This window comes from Anolis sagrei, chromosome 8 (assembly GCF_037176765.1).
Source record: "Anolis sagrei isolate rAnoSag1 chromosome 8, rAnoSag1.mat, whole genome shotgun sequence".
In the NCBI taxonomy this organism is placed as follows: Eukaryota; Metazoa; Chordata; class Lepidosauria; order Squamata; family Dactyloidae; genus Anolis; species Anolis sagrei.
This window is the reverse complement of record NC_090028.1, coordinates 365001-375263: the sequence shown is the minus strand read 5'-3', so window position 1 is coordinate 375263 and position 10263 is coordinate 365001. Positions and strand designations below refer to the sequence as shown.

The 10263-nt window shown below is 47.7% G+C and overlaps 1 protein-coding gene across 1 annotated transcript; it reads left to right on the top strand.

Annotated features, from left to right (window-relative positions):
• The first annotated feature begins 422 nt into the window (after positions 1-422).
• On the top strand, positions 423-7494 carry LOC132783283 (C-signal-like). The gene is made up of 6 exons (XM_067471162.1): positions 423-560; positions 2870-2921; positions 4879-5066; positions 5288-5449; positions 6669-6779; positions 7298-7494. The coding sequence occupies exons 1-6, from the start codon at positions 423-425 to the stop codon at positions 7409-7411; spliced, it is 765 nt and encodes a 254-aa protein (XP_067327263.1). The 3' UTR covers positions 7412-7494.
• The last annotated feature ends 2769 nt before the right edge of the window (positions 7495-10263 follow it).

The window sequence follows — 10263 nt, the reverse complement described above, 5'->3', positions numbered from 1 at the left end:
TTGGACTGGATGGCCCTTGGGGTCTTTTCCAACCATAGAGTTCTATATTATTATTCTTGTTATTATTAAGCAGAGATGGGCATCTGTCGGGAGAGCTTTGGTTGTGCCTTCCCTGCCTGGCTGAAGAGGATTGCGCCGGGTGGCCTTTGGGGATCCCTTTCCAACTGCAGGAGTCTGATTCCATGAAATGGGATGGTCCTCTGTCGGAGGGGCTTTGATTGTACCTGGCCAAAGGGGGCGGGACTGGGTGTCCCTTGGGGTCCCCTTTCCGACTCCTGCGATTCCTCGCCTGGGCTGTTTGCCTTGGAAGGGAGGGAAGGAGGGAAGGAGGGAAGAAGCCAAAGAGGAGGAGCCCAGAGGAAGAAGGAGAAGGAGAAGAAGAAGCAGAGGGAGAGAAGGAAGAGAAGAAGGGAAGGAGGAAGATGCCGGAGTCGGTGCTGGTGACGGGGGCCAACCGGGGCCTGGGGCTGGAGCTGGTCAAGCAGCTGCTGAGGAAGGAGGAGAAGCCCCCCAAGGTCCTCCTGGCCACCTGCAGGGACCCCCAGGGACCCTGGGCACAGGTCAGCAACAACAAGGGACCCCCTCCCACCCAGTCCCTCCCTTCTTTCTCCTTCTTTCTTTCCTACGTTTTTCTCTTCTCCTCCTTACTTCTTCTCTACTCCTTCCTTCCTTCCTTTTTCCTTCTTCTCTTCTTCCTTCCCCTTCCTTCCTTCCTTCTTTCCTTTCTTCTTCTCTTCTCCTTCCTTTTTTCCTTCTTCCCTTCTTTACTTCTTCTTCCCCTTCCTTCCTTCCTCCCTCCATTCCTTCTTTTTCCTTCCTTCCTTCCATCCTTCCTTCCTTCCTTCCTTCCTTTTTCCTTCTTCTCTTCTTCCTTCCCCTTCCTTCCTTCCTTCTTTCCTTTCTTCTTCTCTTCTCCTTCCTTTTTTCCTTCTTCCCTTCTTTACTTCTTCTTCCCCTTCCTTCCTTCCTCCCTCCATTCCTTCTTTTTCCTTCCTTCCTTCCATCCTTCCTTCCTTCCTTCCTTTTTCCTTCTTCTCTTCTTCCTTCCCCTTCCTTCCTTCCTTCTTTCCTTTCTTCTTCTCTTCTCCTTCCTTTTTTCCTTCTTCCCTTCTTTACTTCTTCTTCCCCTTCCTTCCTTCCTCCCTCCATTCCTTCTTTTTCCTTCCTTCCTTCCATCCTTCCTTCCTTCCTTCCTTTTTCCTTCTTCTCTTCTTCCTTCCCCTTCCTTCCTTCCTTCTTTCCTTTCTTCTTCTCTTCTCCTTCCTTTTTTCCTTCTTCCCTTCTTTACTTCTTCTTCCCCTTCCTTCCTTCCTCCCTCCATTCCTTCTTTTTCCTTCCTTCCTTCCATCCTTCCTTCCTTCCTTCCTTCCTTCCTTTTTCCTTCTTCTCTTCTTCCTTCCCCTTCCTTCCTTCCTTCTTTCCTTTCTTCTTCTCTTCTCCTTCCTTTTTTCCTTCTTCCCTTCTTTACTTCTTCTTCCCCTTCCTTCCTTCCTCCCTCCATTCCTTCTTTTTCCTTCCTTCCTTCCATCCTTCCTTCCTTCCTTTTTCCTTCTTCTCTTCTTCCTTCCCCTTCCTTCCTTCCTTCCTTCTTTCCTTTCTTCTTCTCTTCTCCTTCCTTTTTTCCTTCTTCCCTTCTTTACTTCTTCTTCCCCTTCCTTCCTTCCTCCTTCCTTCCCACCCATTTTCCCCTTCTTCCTTCTTCCTTCTTCCTTTTCCTTTTCCCTCCTCCTCCTCCTCCTCCTTCTTTTTCAGAGGCTAGATGTCCAGCCGCTGAATAATAATAATAATAATAATAATAATAGAATCCTAATAAGGCAACCTTTGGGGTTCCCTCCTCAGATCCTTTTGTTGTTGTTGTTGTTGTTGTTGTTGTTGTTGTTGTTGTTGTTCTTATTGCTTTTATTGTGCTTTGCTGGCATGGTAGGTTGTAGGCTTGGGGGGTTTCATTCGTTAATTTCGTAATTCGTTATTAATTCGTATTTAAATTAGCTTACGATCCAATATTGAGCCATGCAGGAATAGTGTGAGGAGTAAATTAGATTCGAAACAATTTTTTTCAATTTATTTCGTAATTATTTCATAATTATTTTGTAATTATTTCGTAATTATTTCGTAATTATTTTCGCATGTCTGGTGCAAGTTTTTATAGTTGTTGTTTGTTTTATCACACCAACAGTCAACAACAGAGGGAGAGGGAAGCTTCAGAAGTTCCTCCTGTCCCATTTGGAGGTTTTTTTAGCATATTGCGCAATCGCGTCCGCCATTAACGAATCAATTCAAAATTATACGAAATTTCGCATATTTCAAAATTTTTAAAAAGAAAATTTCGGAATTATTAAAAAAAACGAAACGCAAGGGCCCCCTAAAAACAAAACGAGTTTAGAACCAAATTTTTCCGTGGTTACCCAAGCCTAGTAGGTTGGGATTGGACTAGATGGCCTTTGGGGTCCCTTCCAACTCTAGAATTCTATTATTATTATTATTATTATTATTAAGCAGAGGTTGGATGTCCATCTGTCAGGAGGGCTTTGATTGTGCTTTTTCTGCAGGGCAGGGGAGGTTGGGCTGGATGGCCTTTGGGGTTCCCTTCCATATCCAGGATTCTAGGAAATGCCCTGAGCATTGCATGCATGGTTGAGCACATTGAAAGACCATACGGGGTGAACAACTAAGAAAAGGGAGAGAAATGCATGCGCAGTCCTGCAAAGGGCAAATGAACACTTCTGCCCCAAGAAGAGATACCTGATCCAGGGGGGGGGGGTGCCTCAAGGTTGCTCTCAGGGCCGTGGCGGGGGTTCTTTGGGGAGATGTTGAGGGCCCGCACGAGACCTCCCTCCCTCCTCTCTGCACGCCTTTGCTTCCCTTGCAGGAGCTGAGGGCCTTGGCCTCCACACATCCCAACCTGGTCATTCTGCAGCTTGGTACGTAACTTCCTGGGGGGTCAAGGACATTTCCTCATTGGTTCCCTCACAAAAACATGGGGCAGGTTTACCCAACTGCCCAAACGTTGCTTCTGCGAGAGGGACACTTTGCAATTTGAGCACATCTTGCAAGCCTTTCCCAATCAATTATCGAGTCTGGACCCATTCAGCCACAAAAACAGGGAAGTTCCTGGAGGAGAGCCACTCCTTTCCGAGGAAGGACCGCACCGTTCAACAGGGAATCATCGCACTTTCGGCCAGGAACTGAAAATGTTTCAAACATTTTGCCAGAAAGAGGATGGATGATCTGTTTGCAAGCTTGTCCTTGCTTCAGGCCCAAAGGGAAGGGCCGGACCCAATGGGCTCGTCTTATCCATTTTCTCAATGAGATTCTGTCCTTCCGGGCATCTTTCCCGAGATAATGATTTGCACACAAAAGGTTTTATCTTATTTCTTTGCAATTTCCCTTCACACTTTATTTGATCAGGACGAATTGGTCACCAAGAAGGACCCAAATTGCACAATCCTGGTGACGGTTGGCCACAGCCTCTCAGCACGTGTCAACGTGGACTCACTTCGGGAAGGTGTTGAGAGCCGCCACGTCCCCTCTTTGGCCACGGACAAGCTCTTCCTTGACCCTTTTTGGTGGGGTTGGCAACACAAGACTGAAGAGCAACGGGGCTCCTCTGCCTTGCGCTCCTCTTGACGCAGCACGGAATCGCATTTGCCTTTTCGGCTTGACTCAGACTTGACACAAATCTCATTCCTTCCCGATCTCATTCCTTCCTTGTCTTCACTTGCTTTGAGCATCAATTATGACCAATCCCTCCCTTTCCTGTAGGGTGCCTGTGGAACATCTCTTGCTCCCGAGTCTAATCTCTATCAAAGGCAACAGACAAGTGCTGAATGGAGATGATTTCGCTATACATCCTTTTATTTATTCTTACTCTATTCTATCTATCCATCCATCTATCCATCTATCTATCCATCCATCCATCTATCCATCCACTCACCCACCCACCCATCCACCCACTCACCCATCCATCCATCTATCCATCCATCCACCTATCCATCTATCCATCCAGCCACCCACCCATCCATCCATCCATGCATGCATGCATCCATCCATCCATCCATCCATCCATCTACCCACCCACCCGTCTGTCCGTCCGTCCGTCTGTTTATCTGTCCATCCATCCATCTATCTATCTATCCATCCATCCATCCATCCATCCATCCATCCATCTATCCATCTATCCATCCACTCACCAACCACCCATCCACCCACTCACCCATCCATCCATCCATCCATCCATCCATCCATCCATCTATCTATCTGTGTGCCTATCTGTCTGTCTGTCTATCTGTCCATCCATCTATCTGTCCATCCATCTATCTGTCCATCCATCTATCTGTCCATCTATCTGTCCATCTATCTATCTATCTATCTATCTATCTATCTATCTATCTATCATCTATCCATCCATCTATCCATCCACCCACCCCCCACCCCATCCATCCACCCATCCGTCCGTCCGTCCGTCCGTCTGTCTGTCTATCTGTCTATCTGCCTATCTGTCTATCTGTCTATCTGTCTATCTGTCCATCTATCTATCTATCTATCTATCTATCTATCTATCCATCCATCCATCCATCCATCCATCCATCTATCCGGTAGAGTTGACTTTGCCCAGGGGTGCTCTTGGGGGAAAATAGACCTTGGCATATGTGAGTTGTGGTTACTGGGATGTATAGTTCACCTACAATCAAAGAGCATTCTGAACTCCACCAAGGATGGAATTGAACCAAATATGGCACACAGAACTCCCACGACGAACAGAAAATATATATCAGTGATTGGTTGGGGGGAGGGGGGCGCCAAAATACTGTTTGCTTACCATTGAAAATTAGCTAGGGCTGCCTCTGTGGTCACCGGAGTCCTTTTCTCTCCACACAGAAGTCACTGACCCGGCCAGTGTCCAGTCTGCGGCCAAGGAGGCGGAGTCCCACTTGGGTGGGCAGGGCCTGAACCTGCTGGTCAACAATGCCGGGGTGATGCCCGCCTGCACCTTGGAGTCAGCCACCACCAAAGGCATGCTGGACGTCTACAACGTCAACCTGGTGGGACCCATGCTGGTCACCAAGGTCAGGCTGCAATCTGATAGAGCAATGGTTCTCAACCTGGGGTCTCCTGATGTTTTTGGCCTTCAACTCCCAGCTGGTAAACCGGCTGGGATTTCTGAGAGTTGTAGGCCAAAAACATCTGGGGACCCCAGGTTGAGAACCACTGTGATGGAGGGGATGTCTTGCAAATCGTGGTGACTATTGAGATGACCCAACCGGTGCCCGTTCTGCCCCTTCCTTAGGCCTTCCTTCCTCTGCTGAAGCGGGCGGCCCAGGCCTCTCCGGACACGGCCCTCAGCTGCGCCAAGGCAGCCATCGTCAACATGTCCACCTTCCTCTCCTCCATTGAGAAAGTCCCGGTGATGTACCACAGCACCCCGGCTATCTCCTACCGCTGCAGCAAGGTCAGTTGTGTTGGGGTTCTCCAAAAAGGCAGCTTGGGTTCAACTTGACCATTGGAATGGGCAGCCTCCAGATCCTGGACAGTTGGATCTGAGACATGCGCTTATGGAGCAGGGGCTCCCCTCGGCCCTTTCCCTGCCTCGGGGCTTCTTCAATCTCTGTTTATTGGGGTTTCAAATTATTTACAGTTACTCAGAGACAGTCACGGCGGAAGAGAGAGAGATCAAGCGCATGGTCAGACCTTTTAATCACATTGCCATGTGTGCTTATCTCTATGTTGACATTTGTCTCGCTTGACCGGAGGTGTCATTCTGGCACTGAGTGATTTTAACTCCCCATTTCTTGGGAATGATTTTTCCTGGACATAAAGCTCCAACAATCCATTAATAAGTTGGGTAAGAGGTTGGGACCAATGGATTCTATGAGTATTATTATTATTATTATTATTATTAAGCAAGGGATGGATGGCCATCTGTCGAGAGGGCTTAGATTGTGCCTTTTCTGCTTGACTGAAGAGGGCTGGACTGGATGGCCCTTTGGCGTCCCTTTAGGATTCTATTATTATTATTATTATTATTATTATTAATTTTATGAAGCAGAGACTGGATGGCCATCTGTCGGGGATGTTTTGATTGTGTTTCCCTGAACGGCACAATAACAAAACCCATTTTGAACAGCCTATCATTAAGGCAGTCATACCAAGCTAATGCTGCTTGTTTCAACCCATAAAGAGCCTTGTTCAATTTAAAAAACCCATTGCTCTTGAGTCCTTAACAATTCTGTTCTGGCCTCTCTAGGCGCTGAGCGATTTTAATTCCCACATGTCTTGGGAATTATTTTTCCTGGGCATTTTGCTCCACCAACTGATTAATAAGTTGGGCAAGAGGTTTTGACCTATGGCTTCTTTCATTGGTTCTTCATTGGGAGGCCGGGGAGCATGGTGCTACCAGACATTCATCCACATGGAGCCCTCGCCTCCCACTGATGCTGATTCTAGTGCTCCATTTATGTGGCTCAGAGAGGCTACCAAGAAGGATGCCACATGCCAAGGTGCATTCCTTTTCAGTAGAGAAGCCAGTCTTTCCTGGCCATGGGGGGCTATACGGCAACCTTGTGGCCAGGCTGTGGCTCAGATACTCAGCGCGGCCAACCTCCCTCAGTCCTCCCTTCTGCGCTCTTCCTTCCTTCTGTCCTTTCATGCACACGTGTCTCCTTCCTCAGGCGGTGCTGAACATGCTGACCAAGCTGCAGTCCATGGGCTACAAGGAAGACGGCATCCTCTGCACGGCCCTCCACCCCGGCTGGGTCAAGACCGACATGGGGACTGAGGAGGTGGGTCAGGCCAAGCTTGCAAACACCCAACTTGCAAATGACTCCTAGTTAATAATAGGGCTGGACTGGATGGCCTTTGGGGGGTCCCTTCCAAATCTGTTTAGCCTGCAGAAGAGAAGGTTGAGAGGAGACATGAGAGGAGCCATGGATCAATATCTGAAAGGATGCCTTAAGGAAGAGGGAGCAAGGCTTCCTTCCTGCTGCCCAGGAAACTAGGACTTGGAGCAATGGGCTCAAATGACAGGGAAGGAGATTCCACCTGAACATGAGGAAGAACTTCTTGACCATACGAGCTGTTCAACAGTGGAACTCTCTGCCTCAGAGTCCGGTGGAATCTCCTTCCTTGGAAACTTTATACAGGCTCAAGGATACTTTGATTGTGCTTTTCCCAGAATGGGGTTGGACTAGATGGCCTTTAGAGGTCCCTTCCAAGTGTATTCTTCTAGGGTTCTATCCCTTGAATGGGGGGCTGCCCCTGCTGAGCGAATGAATGGCCTTCTGCCCTGTCTGTGTTTCAGGCGGACCTGACCGTGGAGGAGAGCGTGGCCGGCATCCTGGGCGTGATCTGCGGCCTCTCCGAGAAGCATCACGGGGCCCTGGTCACCTGGGAAGGGAAGGCCTTGCCCTGGTGAGGAGCCCCAAGGAAGGAGAGCACGGCACTCGAGGGGCATTGGCCCGCGGGCCGCATCGTATTGGAACCAATAAAAGGAAATGACCTGCAGATGGTCTTTCTTTCTTCTGTTGCCTCACCACACTCTCAGCCTTCCCTGTGGGTTGGTCCATGAGGTCACGAAGAGTCAGAAACAACCGAACGAATGAACAACAACATAATTTAATTGATATGTTAATTGTTTAAATTGATATATCACGTTTATTATTATATGTGTAGTGTGGCATTATATGTCATGGTCTGTAAGCCGCCCTGAGTCCCCAGTTGGGGTGAGAAGGGCGGAGTATAAATGTAGTATAATAATAATAATAATAATAATAATAATAGTTGTTGTTGTTGTTCATTTGTTTCCGACTCTTTGTGACCTCCTGGACCAGCCCACGCCAGAGCTCCCTGTCGGCCATCACCACCCCCAGCTCCTTCAAGGTCAGTCCAGTCCCTTCAAGGATACCATCCAATCCACCTTGCACTTGGTTGGCCCCTCTTCCTTTTTCCTTCCATTTTCCCCAGCATAACTTGTGCGCCCGCTGCGCCCGTACCTTGGGAAGTCTGACTTGGCCACGGTGGTCCATGCTCTGGTTACATCCCGTATAGACTACTGTAACGCTCTGTACATGGGGTTGCCTTTGAAGATGACCCGGAAGCTTCAAATGGTCCAGCGTGCGGCAGCCAGGTTGCTAACAGGAGCGGGGCTCAGGGAGCACACCACTCCCCTGTTGAATCAGCTCCACTGGCTGCCAGTTTGCCACTGGGCTCAATTCAAAGTGCTGGCTCTAGCCTATGAAGCCCTAAACCAGTGACAGGCAACCTTTTGAGTTCTGTGAATCCCACAAACGAACATTGTATTTTTATTTATATAGATATTAAATGTAATATTACTAATAATATTGCAATATAATTGTATACTACAATATAGTAATATTTAATACTGATATTGTACTATGCTATTTTTTGTCATGTCCGGAGCGACTTGAGAAACTGCAAGTCGCTTCTAGTGTGAGAGAATTAGCCGTCTGCAAGGATGTTGCCCAGGGGATGCCTGGATGATTTTTTGATGTTCTTATCATCTTTGTGGGAGGCTTGTCTCATGTCCCCGCATGAGGAGCTGGAGCTGACAGAGGGAGCTCATCCGCTTCTCCCTGGATTCGAACCTGCGACCTGTACTTATATCTATCTCATATATTCTCATGTACATACATACACAGGCAGGCCCTAAGTTACAAACTTCAGAATTACAAATGACTCCTAGTTAAGAATAGGGCTGGACTGGATGGCCTTTGGGGGTCCCTTCCAAATCCCTCTCTCTCTCTCTCTCTTGAGCTTGGTGTGTCAAAATTTGCCAAAATCCTGCGCATATCTTGGGTGGGGTGTCAACTTTGAGAAAAAAAACAACAACATAATTTTGCAATATTTACAGTTTAAATAAGAGAAATGTATGTTCCATGCTGAGTTATGGAGTGAACAATGCTCACATGTGCAGATGTTAAATTTGTAGAGCCTTTGACAAATTTAAGGATGGAATTAGATTGGCTCTTATAAGGTGGACTTCTCTGTATGCGGCCACATGAGGCTGCATGTCATCAAAAATAGCCATGCGTGTCAGTGCTGACACATGTGTCATAAGCCACCATCATGGCCCTAAACGGTTCCGGCCCAGCCTACCTATCCGAACGCATCTCTTCTTACGAACCCTCCAGGAAGTTAAGATCACCTGAGGAGGCCGTGCTCTCAATCCTGTTTGCTTCACAAGCACGTCTGGCGGGAATGAGGGACAGGGCCTTCTCTGTGGTGGCCCCTCAGCTGTGGAACTCCCTGCCTAGGGATATTAGATCAGCCCCCTCCCTCCTGACTTTCTGGAAGAGAGTGAAAACCTGGCTCTTTGAGCAGGCATTCGGAACCCCGGAATAGATAGTCAAGCTTGAGATGGAGAACGACCCAGGAACGGCCAAGACGATGAAATGGACGAGGATTGGAACGAGAGGATAGAGCTCTTTTTAAATTGTTATTGCACTGTCTTTTTTGTCTAAATGTACTCAATTGTTTTTGCTTTTTTGAATGTATGTATTGATGGCATCGAATCGTGCCAATACGTAGACCACCCTGAGTCGCCTGCGGGCAGATATGGGTGGGATATAAGTGATGTAAATAAAATAAATAAATTCCCTTCTCCAAGCTTTGCTGTCTTCTCATGATGTGGCATTCAAAGGACTTCATTCACTGTATTGTCGAAGGCTTTCATGGCTGGAATCACTAGGTTCTTGTGGGTTTTTTCGGGCTATAGGGCCATGTTCTAGAGGCATTTCTCCTGACGTTTCACCTGCAAGCATCCTCAGAGGTAGTGAGGTCTGTTTGGTAACTGGGAAAAGGGGTTTATATATCTGTGGAATGGCTGGGGTGGGGCAAGGAGCTCTTCCCTGCTGCACTTAGGTGTGAATGTTTCAGCTGATCACCTTCATTAGCATTTGAAGGCCTGCCTGAGCCTGGGAAAATCTCTTGCTGGGAGGTGTTAATCTGTGCCTGGATGTTTCCTCTCTGTTGTTTAGCTGTTGTGATTTTAGAGTTTTTTAAAATACTGGTAGCCTGATTTTGTTCATTTTCATGGTTTCCTCCTTTCTGTTGAAATTGTCCTCATGCTTCTTGTGGATCTCAATGACTTCTCTGTGTAGCCTGACATGGTGGTTGTTGGTGTGGTCCAGCATTTCTGTGTTCTCAAATAATCTGCTGTGTCCAGGCTGGTTCCTCAGGTGCTCTGCTATGGCTGACTTCTCTGGTTGAAGGAGTCTGCAGTGCCTTTCATGTTCCTTGATGCGTGTC